The sequence below is a fragment of the Zootoca vivipara genome, chromosome 2 (genome assembly GCF_963506605.1).
Source record: "Zootoca vivipara chromosome 2, rZooViv1.1, whole genome shotgun sequence".
Lineage (NCBI taxonomy): Eukaryota > Metazoa > Chordata > Lepidosauria > Squamata > Lacertidae > Zootoca > Zootoca vivipara.
Window position 1 is genome coordinate 63,115,413 of NC_083277.1, and position 25,112 is coordinate 63,140,524.

At 43.5% G+C, this 25,112-nt stretch overlaps 1 protein-coding gene across 1 annotated transcript; it reads right to left on the bottom strand.

Annotated features, from left to right (window-relative positions):
• Nucleotides 1-37: 37 nt before the first annotated feature.
• MYOZ3 (myozenin 3) lies at nt 38-21,930 on the bottom strand. Its single transcript, XM_035105675.2, has 7 exons — nt 21,762-21,930; nt 17,176-17,268; nt 15,765-15,922; nt 11,539-11,610; nt 10,183-10,330; nt 9,032-9,212; nt 38-3,608 (listed from the first exon to the last, which is right to left on the bottom strand). The coding sequence occupies exons 2-7, from the start codon at nt 17,258-17,260 to the stop codon at nt 3,440-3,442; spliced, it is 813 nt and encodes a 270-aa protein (XP_034961566.1). The 5' UTR covers nt 17,261-17,268; nt 21,762-21,930; the 3' UTR covers nt 38-3,439.
• Between the last annotated feature and the right edge of the window lie 3,182 nt (nt 21,931-25,112).

Below are 25,112 nucleotides of genomic sequence, written 5' to 3' on the forward strand. Positions count from 1 at the left end.
ATTGAAGTGTTTTACCAAATAACCAAGCAACAAGCACTTCAAAATATAGTTCATTTTATTTCCCCACATATGTCCAAATGTAAACATCACTTCTAGTTCAAAAATTTAGAACTATTCCTTCACTGACAAGGATTTTGTAACAAATAATAGTCTGATATTTCTACCTGTTTAATTGCCTATATGCTGTGTTATGGGAGCTGGAATGGAAAGTCTACTCTTGATGTTCGGAATAGCTGTTGAAGTGCCCCCTTTGGTAGGAATTAGCTTTTATTTATTTATTTTTAAAGCAATTTATTAGGTTTTCAAATAAACACATTAAACACATTAAACAAAACAAAACATTCCACAACAAACACCACACACACAAATTTTCTCTTTTTAACATCTATTCATCTATCTCATATTCCCAGTGCTCTGCCGAGCTTTGACTTCCCTCCCTCCCCTCATCTGGTTTTCTTATCAACTCTTGTCTCGCAGTTCCTTTGCTCCTTCTACTTAAAGTCATTTCGTAGGATTTATTTCAGTCCTGCAAGTGTCTTTAAACTTCTACAGTTCCTCTCCATATAGTCCACGAATTTACTCCAGTCTTTTTGGAACCTTGCCTCTCCCTGGTTTCGGATCCTGCTAGTCAGTCTTGCTAATTCCGCAAAGTCTATCATTTTTGTCTGCCACTCTTCGATCGTTGGTAACTCCTGAGTTTTCCATTTTTGGGCTAACAAAGTCCTTGCCGCGGTTGTCGCATACATAAATAATACTTGATCTTTTACAATCTCTTGTCCTATATGACCCAGTAAAAAAGCCTCCGGTTTTTTGGGAAAGGTATATTTAAAAATCTTTTTCAGTTCATTATATATCATTTCCCAAAATCTTTTAATTTTTTTCGCATGTCCACCACATATGATAAAATTCACCATCCTTCTCTTTACATTTCCAGCATGTTTTACTACTCATCCTATACATCTTGGCTAATTTTACTGGTGTTAAATACCATCTGTACATCATCTTCAAGACATTCTTTTTCAGGGCAGTACATGCAGTAAATTTCAATGTTTGATTCCACAATTTCAACCACGCATCGTATTCAATATTATACCCAAAATCTTTTGCCCATTTTATCATCATGTCTTTTGTCAGTTCATCTTTTGTATACCATTCTAACAACAAATCATACAGGTAGGAATTAGCTTTTAAGTTCCCTTTTAAAGAGTCCCTCTGACAGCTAATGTTCTTAATATTACATTTATTTTACATGTTGTAGCCTCTCAATCACTAACAAAAATCTAAGAAAAACTGCCTAGTTTAATAGCCACATAAATACCAATAATTTAAAATAGCCATAAAAATTACACAGGAGTCCCACAAAGCTGAATAAACATAATAATAATAATAATGGCAGCTATAAATGAATGAAAGTAGGTATTTAAATGAAAACTATTACTGGTATGTTCTCATCTATTCCAAGATCTGGAATATGTAGGTCTGCTTTATAAAATGCCTGTAACAATACAGGCAGAGTAGAAAACCCAGGACAGTGTGATCAGACCAGTGGCGCCCACTCACGGTCCGTTTTGGGAACTGTATTAGTAACAAACAGGTCAGTTAAGGGACAATCCTTTTTCCTGTTTTAATTTCAGCCCCCTTTTCCTGTTTTATTTCCAGTTTGTGGGTAAGGAGATCTTAAGTTGCAATCCTAGAATGCTGTTTACATGCGATTTCCATTGAAATGGCAAGCATGAATTTACTGCCCTGCTTCTCCCCCTCCTCGAGTCGATTTCCCACTAATTTCTCTAATCCTTAAGTTCAAATTTAAATATTTTATATTAATGGGCTTCTTAGGCTTCACATATCCTGCTACATATTTAATGAGGCTAAATAGTGAGAACAAAACTTTGTGTTGCTTTCCGCATGAGCTAGTGGAAAGAGCTCTTCCCATCAGATGGCAGAGTTGGCTCTCTCAGCACTGCTTATTAGTTCATTAGCACCATGGTGATGTTGTATTTAGGTTCCATAGCAAACGGCTACTGTGTCCCCGCAACCTAATTTGTCTTGGGCCTTAAAGTTATGACTCATCCCTCCCTGTTCTAAAGCTAGATGTTGGGTCTTGTCTCGAATGCAAAAAAACAAACAACAACACCTATCTGCAAATAGCTTCTAGGACAAGAGAAAAATGAAGTTAGAAGACAGCTTTCAAATCTTTATTGCTATTACCTAGCTATTGATGTGATTTTTATTGTTACAGCATCTTACTTTGATGGCATTCCGAAGAAAGTTTTGGGGTGGTATTTGACACAAACTTGGCATCCAGACTCGTTTTTTCTCTTTGGACCAAAGGAAATATAACTCATTTGAACTTGAATGTAGCTTCATGCTTCTCAGAAGGAAATAGGTTCACTTTCCTGAACAAACTAGGTTCCTTTTGAGACTCAAGCAGCAACCTGACATCTTGGCTTTTGCAGTTCTGGGTTTGGTAGAAGGATCCTTTCAAAAACATAAATCCCAATATGAAGTGGGTTGCAGGCTGTGCTTGTACAGTCAAATTGTACAGTAAAAGCCCTAGGCAGGAGCTTGTGCAGGACACATGTAATAGTAACAAGCATGACCTACTATTCCAACTTTGCCTTGTGTGTGAGTAGGGTATCCTATGCTAGAGAGGTGTATACAGTCATAGGAAAAGCGAAGTGCACCCCCTTTGAATTATGGGGGTTTTACATATCAGGACATAATAGCAATCATTTGTCCCTTAACTGGTCTTAAAATTAGGTAAATGCAACATCAGATGCACAACAACACATGACATATCGTGCCATGATTTATTTAACAGAAATAAAGTCAAGATGGAGAAATCGTGTGGAAAAACTAAGTCCACCCATACTGCTTCCATAAGAATTAAGAAGCTAAGTAGCAGACAGGGGCTGCTAATCAAATGTCATTGCTTAATTGATCATCAGCATGTGTGCCCACCTCTATAAAAGCTGGGGGGTTTTTTAGCAGTTTGCTGGTCTGGAGCATTCAGGTGTGTTTTAACACAATGTCAAGGAGGAAAGCGATCCTCAATGAACTGAAGCAATGTTGTAAAGAAGAATGGGCCAAAATTCCTCCACAATGATGTGAGAGAGATAAAGTGCTACAGAAAACAATTGCTTCGTGTTATTGCTGCCAAAAGGTGCTTCTACGAGCTACTGAATCACAAGGTGTACTTAGTTTTTCACACACGCCTTTTCCGTTTTGGCTTTATTTCTGTTAAATAAATCACGACATAGTGCAATGTGTCATGTGTCGCCGTTCGTCTGAGATTGTATTTACCAAATTTTAAGACCTCCTAAGGAACAGATGATTGTTGTTATGTCTTCATGTGTAAAGCAACAGAATTCAAAGAGGGTGCTTGCTTTCTTATTCCCATGACTGCATTAGTAAACTAGGAGGCTAGCATTATAGCAAGTTACAGATCTTCGGATTCTGGCATCTCCTGTATCCAGCCCCGAGGTGCTCTGTTGAAGCTGGGCCTGTTTAGCATCAGTTCCAAGCTGCTCATGTCTGTCTGGGCTTCATTCATCTCGTACCCAGGGATCACATCGTTCAGTAATGGTCCACCAAATGGGGTTGGGGTCCTGCAGGTACAATAAAATTGCAAACCAAGCACACATTCAGTCTTAAGTGGGGACGAGGTACTGTAGGTGTTGGTCCTCCATGGTCATGTATTATTAAATTTATTTCCACCCTTCGCCAGCAGGTCCCAGGGTGGGTTAACAGCCATTTAAAATTCGGAAATTGAAAACAGTTAAAGCAAATTACATTCAGAAGAATAGTGTGGGTCCTGACAATCTGTAGGGGTCATTGCGATCGTCTCTTATGAAAAGTGGGTTGAAAATAAATGTTTCCCATTATCTGCTGCACTAGTCTGCTGTCAGCAGTTTCAGCTACATTGCTGTTAATTGAATTTATATACTGCCCTATAGCCGGAGGTCTCGGAGCAGTTCACAGAACAAAATCAAGATATAAAACCACAAAATATATAATCAAAATAAAAACAACAATCCAGTAACCCCCACAAAAAACCTCACATTTTAAAAGGGCGTCAATCAAAGGGTGTCAATCAAATCAACCAAAGGCCTGGTTAAAAAGGAACGTTTTTGCCTGACACCTAAAGGTATATAATGAAGGCACCAGCCGAACCTCCCTGGGGAGAGCATTCCACAGACGGGGAGCCACTGCAGAAAAGGCCCATTCTCATGTTGCCACCCTCTGAACCTCTCAAGGAGGAAGCACACAAAGAAGGGCCTCAGAAGATGATTTTTAATTATGTTTTATGATGTTTTTACTTGCACCTACAGAATTCACTGCTTTCATGCTTCATTCAGGTATTCCCTTGATGTTCTTCTAGTGCACACACAATTCCTATAAATATTTGAGCTGCCTCACACTTGTGAAATGTATGCATGTACATATTTATTTTACAATGTGTATTTTTTTGGGGGGGGGGGTATAACGACTGCAAATGGCTTCAGTTCTCTGCTGCTTTGCACAACTGGTCAGTGTCTGTTTACAAAATAGTGCGGAACTTTGGTCCTATGGTGAAAATCTAATTGCGCTTGAAAGCAGCTATGTGTGTTCTTGGTGTAGCAAGAAGCATGTAACACGGCATTCTATCTTGAAAGCAGCACGTGGAAGGCAGCTGTGCTGGGAGGGGGGGGGGTTTATCTAGAATTCTAAGATGTTAAAGACTAACATTTATTCAAGTGTATTATGCAAACAAAAAAGTTGTGTAAAACTCGGAGCCAGTTTATTTATTTTCACTTGCAACAGGGCAGTAAAAACTGAAAATCTGGGTGTATCTGAGAAAATAAATCAGTGTTGTTGTTGGCACTGAAATGAAAATAATTTTCAAGTCAAAAGGTTCTAACTTGGAATGCTAAAGAGAAGCTTAACCAAAATAAAATATTTTCCCCAGTATATATATATTTTCAAAGACCTATCTCGGCACCTGGGCTGCCTTTGAAGACAGCCTTGACATAGTACTCTATGGTGCCCTGCCCACTATGCTGATCTCAATTGCAGCCTTCACTTCATTTACCTATCGATAGGCAGTCATTTTTATTTCCCATAATACTTCCTGATGTAGCATTCCTCCAGGGTAATGTGGGAAGTTAAAATGAGTGCAGACTGCACCTGCCAGTAGAGAAGCCTGCATACCAAATGCTGATGCTCTTGAGAGTCCCATGGACTGCAAGAAGATCAAAGCTATCCATTCTGAAGGAAATCAGCCCTGAGTGCCCACTGGAAGGACAGATCCTGAAGCTGAGGCTCCAATACTTTGGCCACTTCATGAGAAGAGAAGACTCCCTGGAAAAGACCCTGATGTTGGCACAAGGAGGAGGACATGGCAGAGGACAAGATGGTTGGACAGTGTTCTTGAAGCTACGAACATGAATGAATCTGACCAAACTGTGGGAGGCAGTGCAAGACAGGAGTGCCTGGCGTGCTCTGGTCCATGGGGTCACAAAGAGTCGGACACGACTAAACAACATATCGTCTTGGTCCCCTAATGGCCATGGTGGGTTTTGTTTTAAACATCCAATAAATAATTATTTTCTTTTAAAAAAAATTCCTTGCCTTTCAGTCAGGTTGTTATTTGTCTTGAAACATTTGCTTTCTTGAATTGTTTTGTGGCAAGTCATAATCACTGAAACATCAAAATGAAGGCATGGTAAGCACTGAATTAAATTGGTATGCAGTGCTATTTAAAACATTAAAAAGGACAGTGTGTCAGAGAGAGGAAGAAACTAGGCAGCTATGTCTGTTTAGCATATGTGAATGTATTTCTGCTACAGGGCCTGAAATAAAACAGAAACATGAGCAGTAACCTAAACTAAAAGAGTAAGTCTTTGGAACAGTTCCCCAGTCTAACATATGTTAAAGATATTGAGATGCAGGGAGACTCTGTTTTTAAAAAAGACGTTGCAAGACAGTAATGGGAGCAGGGCTGGCCCAAGACATTGGCAGCTGAGGCGAGCCACAGAATAGTACCTCCCTGCCAGGGTAGAAGGGATAAGTGAAGATCTACATCATGAACTAGAGGAGGAATAAATATCTGCATCAGGATCTGCTGCCCCTGTGGACCCTGCTGCCCAAGGCAGTCGCCTCACCTTGCCTCTGGGGTGGGCCGACCCTCAATGGGAATGACGAAGACTAATTGGGCATGGTTTCAGCAAGAATTTTCTTATTTAGATGCATAGCTGCCAAGTCTCCCGTTTTCCCTGGGAAATCCCCGTTTTTCCAGCTGTTCCTAGCTGAAAAAACAGATTTTTTTTGTTTTTTCCCAGTTTATTCTGGCGCGGAGGCCATTTTGGAACTGGGCGGAGCATGCTCAGAAGCGACTTTTGATGCTGCTCTGCCCAGTTCCAAAATGGTGGCAGCGCTACATCCGGTCTGCTATTTCCGGCCCGGTCCCTTATTTCTCTGACAGCAACTTGGCAGGTATGTTTAGATGTGAAGAGGCTATGAATTATGCTTTAGCAACGTACACTGCAGACGATGAAGTTTTGAAAGTTGTCAATTAGCTGATGAAGGCAAAAATATGAGTGGCACCTTCACTGGATCGTGTGGATCTCTAAGATTAAAGCTGGTGACTGTTTTCATTTGCAAAGCTGTGCTGCTGGGGGTGGAATAGGATGTGGCAGAGGTTTCCTGGTTTATGTCAGGGGCAAGGTCATCAGGGGGAGCTGTTGACAAGGGTCTGGATGGGACAGATTGTGGTCAGGGAAGGAGTGGAGCAGGTCAGCCAAAGATCCTCTGGGTCATAACCTGGGCTGGCAGCTGAGGAGGAGCCCAGTGTCGACTACTCTGTTGTACCAGCTTGGAGCTGGCACAAGAAAAATAGACAAATACCCCCTCTTTTCTGTCCTGGCTTGCAGGTGGGGAGCCTATGTCAATCCATTCCTGTCCAACAAATCCTTGGTCAGGAGTTAGGGTTGCTTTATAGAATCAAGTTGGCTGCACTGTTAAAAACTGGGAAGTCTTAACTTGCAAATTATTGCCTTATGAGTTGTGGAAAATTTTCTGCCATGAACGTGATAGGTTTCATTTGATTTCTGTTGCTAACGTGGCTACCATATTAAGGCGAATGGATTAAAACTTCTGTCAAATCAGAGTATTTCTCGTTGACCCAACTTTCAGTGCCAGGAGTTAGGGGTGGTTGAAGCATTAAACCTTTATTAGTTCATACATGAAATAGCCTTTTAGAGAATGATGTACGGATTGAAATGGAGCTCTGCAACAGATTCCACACTTCTCCAAATGTCAGAACACAGTTCTTGGCAATTTAAGCATATCAAAATAGAGATTTACATATGCACTTTGAGAAATATATATATATCTTTAGATACGTAATTAAAATAACCTTTTCAGTGTTAACTAGAAAAAAATTCCTTGAGTAGCACCTTAAAGACCAACTAAGTTTTTATTTTGGTATGAGCTTTCGTGTGCATGCATACTTCTTCAGATACACTTGAAACAGAAGTGTCAGACCCTTATATATATATACAGAGGGTGGTGGGGGTGGGTGGGAATGGGTGATGGGCTGATGGGAGTGGTAAACCTGTAGATGGCTGTTAACGACTGCTGATGGCTGCAATTATTTTTCATTTGCAGATTAATGCATAAAGGAAACAGAACAGAACTCTTGGTTAAAAGCATGTGAGAGTGGCATGGGGGGTAAACAGAATCCTCGCTTGATACCTCTCTTCCTCCAGTTTCAGTGACACAATGATATAGGAGACTTACAATTTCAAGTTTCTGTTACTAGCAGTTGGGAACAAATTCATAAGCCCAATAATCAGTGAGCCTCAAGTCCTAAAGCATTTTTTAAAATACTTTCTATGTATCCCTGCAGAATGGGACTTCTGGAAAAACACTTGCAAGAAGAAGGATGCAAATGCGTTAATAGCTCCACCCACATGCCCTCCATGGAACTGATACCAGACTCCAGAGCAAAGCCCTACCTAGGGCAAGGTGAGGGAATCTAGCCCTCCAGAGGATGCTGAACTACAACTCCTATCATTCCTGACCATGCTGGCTGGGGCTGACAGGATGTGAAGTTCAGCAACATCTGGAGGGCCATAGGTTCCCCATCCCTAGATGATGGGGATGCAGGGGTCCTGCACTTTTCTTAAAAGCTGGTTTATGATTACGTATCTGAAGCGTGTGCTAGATTTTCTGGGGCCATCTTCTAACATTCTCATACCATAAGCCAGGTGGAACCGAAAGTATTAACTTGTGGAAATTTCCCACAAGGTAATGAATGGCAAAGCAGTGGCTCATGCAAGCATGTCTTCTACACAATTGCTGTTACTTTAACAGTCCTATATTAACTACTGCTAGCGAGCCATGAGGCTGGAATAGTTGCCTACCTAACAAAAGAACATCTTGAGACGCCAGCAGTGCTGCTGCTAGGGATGCAATTTGAGGCCAAAGCCTGTGGCCCTGCAGGACTCCTAAATGGCCACCCACAGAGTGGCAGCAACAAACAGATCCTGCATCAGCCCCTTGGATGGAACAGGCATGCCTCCAGTCACCACAGCATCCTTTCTTTCTTTTGTTTTTGTTTTTTTAATATATTTTTATTCATTTTTAAATTTCTTTTGTTTTTGATTCTAGTCAGCGGGAGGTAGGAATGTTCATGGCTGCAGGTGCTCGTTTTATTATTTTTAACTTAAGAAATATATTATCCCTTTCCTCCCCATAATGAAATGGTGCTTATTCCCAAATAAATGGGAGGAATTCAATCTTGTGCTAAAGGAATTGTTCCACCAGGGCAAGCATTTGGGCTTGACAAACGGAACAATCACCCCTCTATTCCCCCTGCGCACAGTTCTACAAGGTTCTTCTGACACACACTCCCGAACTAATTTCAGGGGTTGTTTGTTGTGGGGCAGGGGAAGCCCCATTGCACCATCAGCTGTGAATGCTGATTAAAGTACTGTATATGCCGAACATCCCAGCTCAAAATTCCACCGGAAATAGAATGAGGCCTTACCTATTGAAGCTCCTGACGTCAAAACTATTCACTTTTCTGGGAGCTTCAGGCAAACGGGTCTCATGGTCTACCTGGTAGTCCTCGCTGCTAAGGAACTCCCGCCAGGGGCACTGGTAGCCTTTGGGGATGGCTGTCCAGTTGAACTTCTCTGGTGGTACGCCACTTAGAGGTCCAGAATAGCCTGTGGTTCAGAATGTCACATTCAACGAAAACATCTTAAATACGATGGCAGAGAAACCTGAAGTATCTGATTTTAGAGTTCTTGTTCCTAGCAGAAACTAGAGCAGGTGATGTGAAAGAGCAGGGCTGTTTCCAGATTTTGGGGGCCTTCAGCAATATGGCCCTCCTGTCCTTAGTAGAGCATGGCATGTGGCTCAGTAGAAGGCAGCTTCTTCTCCTTGCCTTGGCATGTCCTGTCCTGCTGTTTGCAGATGTGCAGTTCACACACACACACATACACACACATGAAAGCAGCACTGGCTCCCTCCCCAGTCATTTTGACAAGCAGGGTGGCTGCATCAAAGGCCAGTTGCCATCCTTAACAAAGAAGGTCCCTCTTCCTTCCCCTGCCTTTCTATATTTAACGAAGGACACCAGCTTCTCTCTTATGCAGCTGTCCTCTGCATGAGTTTGCTTAGAGGGAATGGGTATTGAGATGTCTCGTCAGACGTCTCAAGGAACGTTGCTGGTGAAGTGAAGTTCCTGAAACTACAACTATCCTGGAAGTTGTAAACTAAATTTTGACTCCTGTGATCAGGTACAAATGGCATCTGCTGGTGCTAAGGGAGATTAGAAATAAAACAAAACTATAGTAGAGTCAAGGGCTCCAGGGAATGTTTGAGATAGCACTGGAGTGGGGCTTAACCTGACAGCAACTAGGATCCTTCCAACAACTGCTGTTACCATTATTTGGACATTTATTGACATTAATGACATTTAGAAAGCTGCCGTGGTCCACCTAGCTCAGTATTGTCCCCACGGTCTATCCAGGATTTCATACAGGGATTTTTTTCCAGTCCATTTCCAGATTCTGGGGATTGAACCTGGGACCTCTGGCATTCAAAGCAGGTGCTCTACCAGCCCCCCATTGAACTCTTGCTTTTGTGCTGAATAAGAGTTCTGGTCCCAGTGGTGCTGTGCGTGAATCATACCTGGAGCGATGGCATTGGGATTCAGGGCTTTGCTCATCCGCAAGACTTTGTTTGTTTTCTTTGGCACTTTGGGAGGTGTCGCCTTTCCTGAGGCTGCTTCGTGAAGTCCAGCCTGGTAGTTCTCCTTCCCTTCGGCATTAAGGATAGACTAGCAGACAAAGAGAAACAGGCATAGGCTGCAAGATGTTTTCTGTCATCAGAAAGGTCTCCTCAGCGTGCTTTCAAGACTGAGGTAGGCCTGGAATTTCAGGCAGAAGCGGAATGATAAAAGGAGTGGAAGAAGGCCAGCCAGGCCCTTGGTTGGGTGAGCTTTTTTTTATTCACCATTGAGGAAAAGAATTTTGCTTGAAGCAAATGGAACACATCTTCCAGCTGCTTCTGTGAATGGACCACAGTCCAAAACTGCCTGAATGCTTTCCAGTGCTTCTACCTCCTGCTACTCAAGTGGCATGTATTCTACAATGGGATTGTTAGAAACTAGTATATCCACACTACAGTCTTATATTGGTTTCAGAGTACAAGACACTTGGCTTCTTTGTTAGAAAGCCCTATCCTACCCCTCACAGAACTACAATTCTCAGAATTCCCTGGGAAGAGGCAATGATAATTATACCAGTTGGTCCATAGTATGGGTTCCCTCTCTCAGAAGAAAGGTACCAATGAATTTCACAGGACATGCAGATCAGGTACGTATTTGGGTGCATGCATGAAGACACTTACACTGCCCCCACTGAAATATTAATTTGGAATAGTCAGTGAGTCTGCTCCCTATCGAGGAGATGGGTCACTATGGGAAAGAAGTTCAAATGACATAGCTTCAGGGTGAATCTGGCTCAGTGTGTCACTTTTTGGCTTCTCCAGTAGAGTATAATGTGATGTTTTGATGCAACACATAATATGAGTGGTGTTTTATTGTTTAATGTTTATGTTTACTTGTTTAGTACACCGTTTGCTTAATTGTTCCATATAATTTGTTCAAAACCATTGGTTTTTCAGGTAAATTATCAACATGTTTTCTCTTAATTAAATAAATATTGCAGAAAATAATAGTATGCAACTATTATTGCTCTACATAAAACCTAAAATTTATGTTTATTAGTTCACAATTTAACATACTGAGAATAAATGAGTCAAATTCCTATGTTTTCATCACTCGTAGTGAGGCAAAATTTCAATCTGTAGGAGCAGGGTCTAAATATTAACCGATTTGTCCCAAATTTGAAATTTGACTATGTTTATACCATATGCCTGATATAAGATCAAGGGATGAAACATTTTCCAAAAAAAGTTTTTTATGACCCACCCTATTCTCCAGGTCTCATGATGGACCCTTAACTCTAGCCTAAGCAAGTGTACCTGTCCTTCTGACATGCCAACTCCATCGTAATCAGCGTGTGAGCCTCCTCCTCCTCCAGAAGCATTTGAGATCTTGTAAAGAGAGCAAGGAAAATAATATTAATACATGACATGGGCAAGGGTCATGGAGAAAGCAGACACTAGTACTGTAGATTAAAGCTAAACATGACCACCTGTTGGAATTGGCAGTCCTGGAGCTTATTCTGCAGTGGTTCATAATTTTGCCCTTGCCTTGTATGCCTATTCCCATAGCAAATCTGGTGGCCTCAATTGTGAACCTATTTTTAGAAGGGGAGTGCGGAGAGGAGAGAAGTGGTTTGTCAAATGCATACTATATGAAAGAGGAATTAATAACCACGAGCCAGGTGATTTAACTTAAAAAGACTACTAGAGAATATATGTGTGGACTCCAGTTAAATGCTGGGATGACTAGATTTGCTCCAGCTACTCGCAGACAGAGGTGTCAACAGTTAAATTGCTTTAGGAATGAGTTAAAGAAAAGCTGTCAAAGACATTTACGGCTTTAAGCCCATATAAACAAACAAAACCAAAACAAAACAAAATAAGGCCATAACAGAACCAGACAAAACCATTACAAGATCACAAGGCCGTTTACAAAATACATCATAAAATAAGATTGGGACTGTCAAAGGTAGTTATTTGGCCTTAATGTAGCAGCTATATAAATGAAGATCACATGCCCACGACTCAACTGATGGTGCCTGTATAATTAGAAAACGGGGACTTTCTTCAATGTTAATGCATTCAGCTCTAAGTCTCTGATACTGACTTTTGCTTAGCAAAAGAGACTGCAAAGCATGGCACCGACTCCTCGAGCAGGGGTGGATAAGCCCCCGCTCAGGGGCCTGATCTCTTAAACACTCAGTTTGGGCAGTGGCAGCAGCAGCAAAATGAAGGTGGTGAAAGGGAGAGAGAGAGAAATACACAATGCTGTTGTGGGCGGAGCCCCATGATCTAGCAGGGATGTGAATTGTCCCCTCCCTGGACATCAGATCCATCATTTGGTGAGCAGGCAGGAAGCAATAAAGCCCCCCTCCTCAGCTGATCCACAACTGAGAAAGCGAGGAGGAGTGTTCTGGAAGATTCATGTCACAGCACAACAGCTAGTGCAATAAACTTACAACTGGGTTGTATCCAATGCTGGTCCTACTCAGAGTAAACCCACTGACATTAATAGACATGACTATCTTGGGTTTATTAATTCCACTGGAACTGGTGTGAGCAGCACACAGTTGCATACAGCCCACTAATTCATTTTATTAGCCCATCAAATAGCATAGTCGGTAATTGTTTAGACCAGGAGAGGTATTGCTGGCCAAGGAGAGGGCCAGAGGTGCCTGCTTGCCTGCAAGATGATCTTGTCCATGCATTGAGTGCATGACCACCATGCCAAATCTTGCACGCCTTGTGAAGCTCAAAGGACGATCTGAGGGTGTCCTGAGGATGATCTGAGAGCAGAAGCGGCTTGACATCTTGTTCTGTCTGTCATCAGTAGGAGCAGACATGACTTGGCATCTGTTCTCAAGACACCCTCTAACAGCTCTTAGGTGTTTAGTTGTTAAAGCCTTTACCCCGAAACGGTTTAGGATAAGGCTTTTTGGAAGAGCGCCTTCTCCAACACTGCACATTCACAGAAACTTTGCTGCATGTCGTGTTGCCACAACCCAGTTTGGCCCCATCTTACTGGCATTTTGGCACATGTTTTGTTTCCTCTTTGGTTTGGTTTCTCTCCCCTCCTTTTATGGCTTTGTGATCTGGCTGCCAATGCTTAGTCCTTGCTTGTTTTTACACTATTACACTATTATTGGCTGTTGCTTTTAATCAGCAGCAGACAATCTCTGGTCCATGAGCCTCATTAAGCCTAGCAGGGGTTCCAGTTTGGCCCATGAGGCTGTCTTCCCCAAGCTACACCCACCTGCCCTAAACAATGTCAAATATAATCTCAGGGTGAAGGCTCTGATTGGCAGCTCCTAAAAGTCCCATGCAAACACTGACAATCAGCTGATGTGTGGTTGCCTGCAAAACCTTGTGCCTGGGCCAGAGCAAACCATCATCTGATTGGCAGTGCTTGCAGAGGCACAGGCCCACCTGATATCTCCACGACATCACGTGAAGTGCTTTTCCTGTGCTCGCAAAGGCCTGTTCCTCTGGTTTCAAACTGTGTGGGCAAAGGAAAATGCTTCTCACAGCTGATGGCTGGATCCAGCTCCCTGACCTTGTTTTTAATTGATGTTCTGTAGACTATCTTGGGAAATGCTAGTGGGGCAGAAAAGTGGTGTGCCGATATTTCAATGAATAAAAGCAAATAGGTGGGAAATAGAAGGGAGGATGGCATGGAAGCTGTTATGTACTGAGCTGAATCATAGAACAATAGGATCCAGAATCAGCAGTCTGATCAGTCTGCAGGAGCAGCCAATCAGGCTGCTGGCAGAAGTGAATCCGCAACCTGATTGGCCTGCAGGAGCAGCCAATCAGGCTGCTAGCAGAAGTCAATCCACAAACTGATTGGCCCACAGGTGTAGCCAATAACATGCAAGGCCCATTGTGTAAATAATGTATATAAGCAGATGGTTTTGAGGAAAGGGCTATTCTTCTCTTCTTCTCCTTGATGACTACGAGCTGAATAAAGAGCATGAAATTCACTCTCGACTCCGAGTATATTTCAGAGGCTGTGGATGGAGCATTGCACACCCACTACACTTGAAGCCAAGCAACAGGATTAAAGAGGCCTGCCATTCCTCTACCCATCTCAGCAACCTAACTGGGAAGGATTCGCATTCTCATTCTTAGGCAGTCAGGGATCCATGGTTGAGAAACAAGAGTCCACTTGGTCAGCACTGCTGCCTGCCTTACTGCACCTGTTGCTGTGGACCAACAGGTTGTTCTCACAGAGCTTCCTGCCTCTTCCCTCAGGATGGAAACACAACTCACAATTCTGTAGCACAAAGCCACCGAAAATATCACTACATAGAATGCAACTTCCAACTAAGGAAGGCGGATTTGGGCTCCCAAATCTGGAATTATATCACCAGGTTTACCTGCTGAGTAAGACTAATTATTGGAGAGCTAACAGGAATCCCAGTTGGGCTACTATCAAATATAGTTTCTTTCAACCTCTTGTAGGGTGGACTAAACTCGGCTCCAATTTTATGAAATATCCTATTATCCTGGGGACTATTAAAGCACCTATAAAAATCTGGATGAATAAAAATAATAAGGATGACCCCTATCAGCATAAGAAATTAACAATAAGGGCCAACCCAAAATAAAAAAAATGGAAATCAAGTAATTATTTGGCAAAATTGGATGAAAAGGGGTATTTTGACATTGAATCAATTAATTGATGAAAATTACAAATTTGTGGAATATAAGACTTTGCAAGTAAAGTACGGATTAACCAGTGAAACACAATGGCGATACATCCAATTGAAACATATGTTGGAAAGGCAGTTTGGCCCTGAAGCTATAGCAGCATCAGAAACACCCATGCTGCTACAAGATTTAATCTCTGCAACAAAAACAAAAAAACTCTACACTTGCACTATATAAAACCCTACTGAACAGGAAGAAATACGATCTAGAATATGATAGACAAAAATGGAGTGAAGAGTTAGGGGTACAGATAACAAACGATATATGGGAGTCAAGTATAAAATCAACAACAATAGCCTCTATGGATCTAAGACTAAGACTTATTCAACAGAAAATAATACTCAGAGTCCACTGGACTCCAGCAAAACTATACCAGAAGAAAATAACAAGTGCAGACAATTGCTGGAGATGTGGAAGTAAAAATGTGAACTTAATACATATGTTGATTAACTGCCCAATGATAAGATCATTTTGGTGCAAGGTGAGGATATTTATAGCAAGAGTAATAAAAAGAAATTGCTATTTAGGGGAACTGAATTTAATTCTAAATTCGTTTCCGAGCACAATTCAAAGTGTTGGTGCTGACCTTTAAAGCCCTAAATGGCCTCGGTCTAGTATACTATCCAGGATAGTGGTGGGAAGTAGGGGGAGGAGAGAGAGGTGGGAAAATATTGTTGAAAAAAGGTGTAGTCATAGGTATATCAGTGTATTCAAATTTGAATTGTCAAATTGTGTTATTACTGTTATTATTGTTTTTGTTGTACGTGTCTTTTGTGGTTGGTGTTTGTGTTGAAAAATTGATTAAATAAATTAAAACAAAACAAAAAACTCACAATTCTATAGCCCGAAGGATGCTCCAGCACAAAGTTCTGCACTCTCCTCTGCCTCTTCTGGTACAGCCTGGAGCCCTTGTTGATTGGCAGGGAGAGCTCCTCCATCATCAGATCCCGAGGGATGCTCACCTTCTTTCCTAAATCGAGCTCCACCAGAGCTGAGAAAAACAGGTTTATGCCACATGGAGGCAGCGGAAATGAAAGGTTTTAATTTACAAAATGCTGGTTGTAAATTAATTAAAGGTGCCCTAATGTGAGGCGCGGGTGGCGCTGTGGGTTAAACCACAGAGCCTAGAGCTTGCCGATCAGAAGGTCAGCGGTTTGAATCCCCGTGACTGGGTGAGCTCCCGTTGCTCGGTCCCAGCTCCTGCCAACCTAGCAGTTTGAAAGCACGTCAAAGTGCAAGTAGATAAATAGGTACCACTACAGCGGGAAGGTAAACGGTGTTTCCGTGTGCTGCTCTAGTTCGCCAGAAGCGGCTTTGTCATGCTGGCCACATGACCCAGAAGCTGTACGCCGGCTCCCTCAGCCAATAAAGCGAGATGAGCGCCGCAACCCCAGAGTCGGTCACGACTGGACCTAATGGTCAGGGGTCCCTTTACCTTTATTGTGAGGCGGGGAAGTGAGGCTGCTCATGCAGGAGGGGAGAGGGGGAAGGAGGTGTTGGAGGGCAAATCTGCACCTGCCCCATGTCCTGCCCACTCCCCTCACCTGCCCCCAACAGCTTGCTCCCCTCAGGTGTGATGGAGAGCAGTGTCCTATCGCCAGTCCTGAAGTCTGGTCAGCTTTAGTCTATGAAATGGGGGCACCATTTTGTCCTTCACCTCATAAAGTTTGTTTACTGAGCGATGAGAAGAGCCATCTAAGCCCCACTTAGGCAAGGCTATAGGGGAGGAGGAGTTGGACTGAGTGGAGGGATCCCCAGCTGAGCTAGCCTCCCACTGCCAGTGGAAGGACTGGACACAAGCACTAAAATCCCCTTCCCAGCAACTGGACATGCTGACAGGAAGTTAGCCTCTTGGTGGTATCCCTACTGACAAAAAAAGCACTTAAACTGGTTGTTCTTTAGGTGGGTGAGAGGTATGAACCAGCCTGGGATCTGCTGGAGCCTTAGCCAGTCTCATTGCCCTTTGTGTGAAGCGTGACATTGCTCCTAACCTGGAAACAATCACGGAGCCAGCCTGGAGCTGACGGAGGGATCCAGCTACAGCCACCATGAGCTGCTGGCTATGAATGCAATGGTGGAGCCACCTCTCCTTAAAGCCCCACTGGCAGGGGGCAGAGGGGAGTCTACTTGGGACTGCAGCCTTTGCCTTTGTGAGCTATGAAAAGCCAAGTGAAAACAAGCTAATGCACGAATCCTGTAAAGGTCAGCAACCTCCAAAGATGATGGCAGTGGAGGGCGGCTTACCTTCCCCATCTGTGAGCTCCCCCATAATGGTCTGGGCCCGTGTCCTCGGCTCTCTGCTGTGATCTGAATGAAGGAGGGGGAACATTTTCTCGACTGCAAAGGAAAGCAAGAGTTTATCAGTCTCCACACAAGCTTCATTAGCATTTAGAGGGGGAGCCGAAATTTCGGGGTCACCCGTTAATGAAGCTCTTCAGACACATCTCTCGTGTGTGTTGTTGTCTCTACATAGCATTGCCTAACAACTGGCCCCACTTGGGACGTTTGACTTTGTAAATTTGCTCTTTCCTCTGAATCTGAAAATGCTGGATATATCACCACTGTCCTGGGCATGAGGCCAAATATATTTGTGCGATAATAACAAATGTGCAAGTGGATGAGACTAAATTGGCTTTCTAGGTTATAGACAAGAGCAGCTAGTCATTTTGACGACTAAACGTTTTAAGACCTTTCTGCCATTCAAAGCTGTTGTGACAGTGGAATGGGCTGCCTTGGAACGCGATGGACTCTCCTCCATTGGAAGTCTTAAAACAGAGTTTGGATGGTCATCTGTCATGGATGCTTTAGCTGTGATTGGAGGGGGTTAGATTTGATGACCCTTGGGGGTCCCTTCCAAGTCTACGATTTTATGATTCTATTATATTTCATCCATTTTTAGAAACTGCCCATTCATTCGGCTTGCTCTCGCCATACATCCAGTTATGAAGCATTCAAAGCCCTAGAAACAACTGAACTTTGCTCTTGGGGGAGGGGACCTAGTTGTCTGCAGGGGACTTGTTCCCCTTCCTTTCTCTGGTATCCATAAGAAGGGCTGTGGCTCAGTGTTAGAGCATCTGCTTTGCATGCAGAAGGTCCCAGGTTCAATCCCTAGCATTTCCAGGTAGGGATGGCAATGTCCCTTGTCTGAAATCCTGGGGAGCCGGGGCCAGTCAGTGTAGACTATACTGAGCTAGATAGATCAATGACCTGACTCAGGAGCATAAGAACTTGCCTTCTTCTATCTCTTTTGTGACCCAAACAGATCTTAATAAAAACAAAATAATAATAATAATTGTCCAGTAGCACCTTACAGACCAACTAAGTTTGTTCTGGTATAAGCTTTCGTGTTTATTTCGACTGTGTCAGACCAACACGGTTACCTACCTGAATCTCCAAACAGATCTTGCCTCTCTAACAGTTTGGGGACAGGTTGGGGTACATTTGTAACAACACGACTGATAGAATAAGCTTGGTATACAAGGTCCTCTTCTGAAACCTCTCGGTTCCAGAACCAAACTGCAATTAATGTTTATATTCATTTGGCCTGTATCGTTATGCAGAATTATTCTCACTTAGACAAGAAAAGGAGCCTTGCTTTTAATGCCCTTGGGTTGTAAACAAATGACCTTGAGGATAAAAAAATATAAGCTTGAGCTCAAGCTGTTTGAATGGAGCACATTACAGTGAGCAAAGTCCAGCTTCTCTGAACTACATAGTTCATGTAGGGCTGTGTGTTCCTCCTCCGTGCCGCTAGAGAGACTTCCCTATATCAGCAGCAACTATTTTAAGTTACTGACCTGGGAGGATTGGGAGATGTAACCCTGATCCTTGGTCTGTGAAGGATGGAAGCAGGCAGGCAGGCAGGCAGGCATGGATTTCTGACACGATGATCTCATGGGAGTTGGAGGTGGACAAAAGTACTTAGCCCTGAGATTTCAAAGGGCCTAATAGTGCTAGGGGTTAAGTCACGCATGTACACAAACATCAGGTCTCCAACATCATGAGCACCCTTGGTGTTATGGGCAATGGGGTGTCAATCCTAAGCCCACTTACCTGGGTATAAGCCCCATGGAATTCAACGTACTATTGACAAAGTTAGGACTGTGTTGTTTAAGGCATCGTCCATTATACACCCACTTCAGCCGGCATCATTTTGCAAGCATGCCACTGGCATAAACGGATATGCTCTGGAGGGTGGGGGGTGGCATTCCTGTCATTGCAGCATGGCTGAAAAAAATTGCTTGTAGATTATCTCCAAAGGTGGCCTCTCAGATACTGAGTTTGTGCCATGATGTGTATTCACTAGGCAATGAGTCAGGATTCAGGATGGAAATGCAATTGCCATCACTGGCAACTGCAGAATCCTGCTCTCATTTCCTTATTACTGCTTCCTGAAATCCTTCCACCATTAGCTCTCTTATCCTTCAATCCATCTAGCAGGTCTGAAATGTTGACATGCCTCACACATCTACTATGTATTTTTTAAAAATTCTCCATCTGTCTATTTTCTATGCGCTTGGTCATCTCTTACAATATTAAAACCATACTTCACCTGATGGAGGCTGAAATCAAGGAACAGGATTTTTTGTCTACGTTTGGACACAACTGGGTGCCATTTTGATCAAGATGGTGGAATTAGCCTTTCAAAACCGCACAGATTTTTTCATAGAATTCTCAAGCAGTGCCAGGTATGAGGTGACTAGTCTGATATAAGCAACCTGGACTTTGGGAAGTTGGGAGGATATAAATGTAAGAAAACACACACATATTCCTGCCTTTTCCACTGTCCTTCTCCATATATCTCCTCCTACTCTTTACCTTGGGAGAAAAGCAATGACAAACCTAGACAGCATCTTAAAAAACAGAGACATCACCTTGCCGACAAAGGTCCGTATCGTTAAAGCTATGGTCTTCCCAGTAGTGATGTATGGAAGTGAGAGCTGGACCATAAAGAAGGCTGATCGCCAAATAAATGATGCTTTTGAATTATGGTGCTGGAGGAGACTCTTGAGAGTCCCATGGACTGCAAGAAGATCAAACCTATCCATTCTGAAGGAAATCAGCCCCGAGTGCTCTCTGGAAGGACAGATCCTGAAGCTGAGGCTCCAATACTTTGGCCACCTCATGAGAAGAGAAGACTCACTGGAAAAGACCCTGATGTTGGGAAAGATGGAGGGCACAAGGAGAAGGGGATTACAGAGGATGAGATGGTTGGACAGTGTTCCCAAAGCCACCACCATGAGTCTGACCAAACTGCACGAGGCAGTGGAAGACAGGAGTGCCTGACGTGCTCTGGTCCATGGGGGTCACGAAGAGTCAGACACGACTAAATGACTAAACAACAACAACTCTTTACCTTTCATGAGCCTTGGAGTCAACCCAAACAGAAGGGTTTGTTAATTAATCAAGCAACACTGCAATCCTGAACATGTCTGTTCACATAACAAAGTCCTACTGAATGCTATGGGGACAACTCCCTGGTAAGCAACCATAGGATTGCAGCCTACAATGCCAGGAAGGTGGTCAGACTAATTTTGTATTGGCCTGCCACCCAGCTATCACTTAGACACATTGGCCATTTCTTCAGTCTTGAACATGGCCTGGATCTAAAAACGTGATGTGAAATCCATAAACGATGATCGTAGGAAATTGAACTTTGTGGTCACACCCTCCCTTATTTGAAAAATGTGTAGACAATGCTGGCTGGGTGAGAGAATTTACTTCCCCCTTGGTAGTTCCAAGCTTTGGCATATATAATATCCCTCTTTCTTGTCCTGTTTCAGGCCAAGCCTCTGGCTGCAGGCTGGAGCAAGTCATGTTATGCCCCGTAATTCAAGAACCGGAATTGTTTGGCAAATTTAAATTGCTTTCCCTCCCAATAGGAAGCCTTTTATGTTACTTACTGCCACAGGACAGTCCAAAGAGAGACACACCGTGACATCTGCAGAGAGCATTAGAAACTGGAAAGCTAATTATCGCTTAACCGATGGAGCTAATGTTACAGAGGCAAGGGCTATGTATTGACAAGATTGCCAGCTTGGATTGAGAGCACATTCCCCTGCTTCTGCTCTGTGGGGGCATTCAGCATTCTTCCATTGCAATTTTGTGTTGGACAGGGTCTCCTAGAGCAAATGGTTAGTCTCGATCATAGTCTTATGATTTCCTGTGTCAGAAGCCATTTTCCTTTATGGACTGAGCAAGCACCCATCAACTCATGTTCTTGGGCTAAGTGCTAATATTTGCCCTATGGACATTAAGCTGGGCTGCCTAGCCATTGCAAAGAGTGTTTCCTATATGGATACACTGAACAGCTGCCAAGTCTCCCTTTCCCCTTCTTCTGCCCTCCTGTCTAAGTGACCACGCAGTAATGATGCCTTATCTAGCATGCTCCCTAGCATAGGTTATCAGCCACCTGCTTTGTGTCCTTGGGGAACAAACTCTCTCTCACTCATGGTGCTCCAGTTGTATCAGAGAAATATCACATGGGTCTATAAAACAGATATAACGCCCTTTCATGCAGTAGGGATGGATTTACCACCATGTACATGCTCTCTGCTGCTTTCCCACATCAACAGCTGCTGGAACATCTCCTGCTTATTAAAGCCCCAAATTTGCATTTTAAAAGGGGGGAGGGGAATGTCCCAAGTTTCAACACTAATAAGGATCTTTCTGTGTGTGTAGTCTTGATCCTCAATAATATACATATTATGCAATCCACTAGAAGACATTGTCCAGATTACTACCAGCATTTTTCCTCTGACATTTCCTCACAGCAGCCTCTCCCTTCTACCCAACTACCCCTTGAGTCCAGAGAAGAGATTCCCCCATACCTGCTTGAGCCCTTCCTCAGACCGTAAAGCCCTGTGGTGAAGTCCTGAGATGGCAGACACTTCCCAGGTGAGGATTAGAGCCCAGTTTGAGTTTCCTCAGCCCCTTTTCTCGCCCAAGAGCTTTCCAGCTGTCCCAGGTCTTGCCCCCTTGTGTCTTTTTCAATCTCCTGCCGCCAAGATGCCAAGACCCTAATCCTTGTTACATCAGACATTTATTTCTGGCTGAGAAAAGGGGCGTGGTCTGAGCAGAGACTTGGCAAGCTGAGCTGGTGGCAAGTGTTGAAAGGTGTTTCTTTCTGTTTTCCAATGTATTTCTTATCGATTAAAAAAACATGGTGCAGCGTGAGCAAGTTTTTATTCTGAAAGTATGGCACAGAGATAAAAGTCTGAGAGCCGCTGATTAAAATACTCCCCCCCCCATTCCATTTAGGATGACTGGAAACATAATGAGCTGTAAGTTGAAAAACACAATAGTATAACAATTTAGGGCCTAGCTCATAACTATGCAGGGATAAGGGTGGCGCTGTGGGTTAAACCACAGAGCCTAGGGCTTACCGATCAGAAGGTTGGCGGTTCGAATCCCTGCGACGGAGTGAGCTCCCGTTGCTCGGTCCCAGCTCCTGCCAACCTAGCAGTTCAAAAGCACATCAAAGTGCAAGTAGATAAATAGGTACCACTCCGATGGGAAGGTAAATGGCATTTCCGTGCGCTGCTCTGGTTTGCCAGAAGCGGCTTAGTCGTGCTGGCCACATGACCCGGAAGCTGTACGCTGGCTCCCTCGGCCAGAGTGCCTTCTCGGTAGTGGCACCCGCCCTGTGGAACGCCCTCCCAGCAGATGTCAAGGCATTAAGCAAGTATTTTACTTTTAGAAGACAACTGAAGGCGGCCCTGTTTAGGGAAGTTTTTAATATTTGATGCTGTACTGTTTTTAATATTTGGTTGGAAGCCGCCCAGAGTGGGGGATATAAATAATAAATTATTATTATTATTATTATTATTATTATTATTGAGTGAGATGAGCACCAAAATTCCAGTCTTGAGTGCGACTGGACCTAATGGTCAGGGGTCCCTTTACCTTTACATAACCATGCATCCTATGTTCGTTTAGTGCAGGCATCCCCAAACTTCGGGCCTCCAGATGTTTTGGACTACAATTCCCATCATCCCCAACCACTGGTCTTGTTAGCTAGGGATCATGGGAGTTGTAGGCCAAAACATCTGGAGGGCCGCAGTTTGGGGATGCCTGGTTTAGTGGTTCTCTGCCTCTCTTCCCGCTCCCAGGTGAACCAAATGAAAATTGCTGCTGTTCTTGTAAATAAATCGAGTGCAGGGTCAGTGCAGATGATCTCAACTGTAAAGGTAAAGGACCCCTGGACAGTTAAATTCAGTCAAAGGCGACTACAGTATGGGGTTGCAGTGCTCATCTCGCTTCAGGCCGAGGGAGCTGGCGTTTGTCCACAGACAGCCTTCCGGGTCATGTGGCCAGCATGACTAAACTGCTTCTGGCGCAACAGAATACCGTGATGGAAACCAGAGCGCATGGAAATGCCGTTTACCTTCCCGCCACAGTGATGCCTATTTATCTACTTGCACCGGTGTGGTTTACAACTGCTAGGTTGGCAGGAGCTGGAACAGAGCAACAGAAGCTCATCCCATCACACGGATTTGAACCACTGACCTTCCGATCGGCAAGCCCAAGAGGCTCAGTGGTTTAGACCACAGTGCCACTCGTGTCCCTCTCAGCTGTACAGCACCTTGTCCACCTGAATGGAGCTGGCAGACCACCAGTGCTCTACAGACTATCCTTTGAGAAATTCTGCACGCATATAACAGTGCTCCAGAACACTTAAAAAGAAAAACGCAAAGGATTCCTGAAGGAGGAATTTAGACCAGATTGTATCCCCAGGCTGTTTTCATCCTGTAGGGGTCTGGGTGTGTTTTTACTTACAGTATTAAAAAAATGACTTTGGGGCACAGTTACATGCCTTAGCATGTGTTATTAGTACCATAATCATAATCAAGGTAGGATTTATTTATAAAATTATTGATAGGCTGCCTTTTTCAGCACAGCCCATCTGTGGGTTGCTTAAAGGTAAAGGTAAAGGGACCCCTGACCATTAGGTCCAGTCGTGACCGACTCTGGGGTTGCGCGCTCATCTCGCATTATTGGCTGAGGGAGCCGGCGTATAGCTTCCAGGTCATGTGGCCAGCATGACAAAGCCACTTCTGGCAAACCAGAACAGCACATGGAAACGCCGTTTACCTTCCCGCTGTAGCGGTTCCTATTTCTCTACTGCTAGGTTGGCAGGAGCTGGGACCGAGCAACAGGAGCTCACCCCGTCACAGGGATTCGAACCGCCGACCTTCTGATCAGCAAGCCCTAGGCTCAGTGGTTTTAACCCACAGCGCCACCTGGGTCCCGTGGGTTGCTTACCTCATGTAAAAAAAAACCCCACAAGAATCCAAAAACTATTTCAATAACAGTGGTGCAAGAAATTTAACACAGGCCATTTAGAATAAATAATGCAGCAAAAGAGGAAAGGAGAGAGTGTCTCTCTCTGCTCTGCGTCCCAAGATAATCAGCCAGGTTTTTCAGACAACCACTTGGCACACCCTTTGTAAATGATTTGAGTTTGTTTAATACACAATAGACCCATTGAACATTCTGCTATCAAACACAATTTAATACATGTTCCAGAAAGAAATCTACTTCTCTCCTGAACATGTGTATTAAATTGTATTTAATATCCGAGCACTCAGTGGGGCTATTGTGTCATAAACGAGATAGCAAACAAACATTACATAGGGTGTGCCAAATGCTTGTCTTAAATGCCAGCTTGACACCCCACCCCATGGGGTGAGAAAAATGCAAAATACAGGGCATCTCCCTGGATATCAATAAGGGAAAGTTGGTGTGAACTTTCAGGGCAATGGCCTATGTTCAAATGTGAAAGTCCTGCTGGAGTCCCTTGTTTCCAAGTGGCCCAGCAAATGTTGGTTGTTGTTGTTTTTAATGAAGTACAATATTTCCCTTGAGCATTGTGATATTGGAGTAAAAGTTGGGGGACAGCTTTTTATATCTCATGTTCAAACCCAACAACTAAACCCATTTTGAAGAGGGAAGGATATAATCAAAACCCACGTTCAGCTTTACTGTGGTTGCCATCTTGTGGTCATTCTTCAATACTGCATTCTCAGAGGTAGGAAAGAAGCTTTCAATTGCATCCTTTTAATTGGTATACTTAAACGTTAAATGGTTTTCCCACACAGCTTAGTCTGAAATGAAAAGGGTTCTGCTCCTTAAATGTCATCCCATGCCCCCCCATTACTGGGGGAGGAAGCAGAGGATGC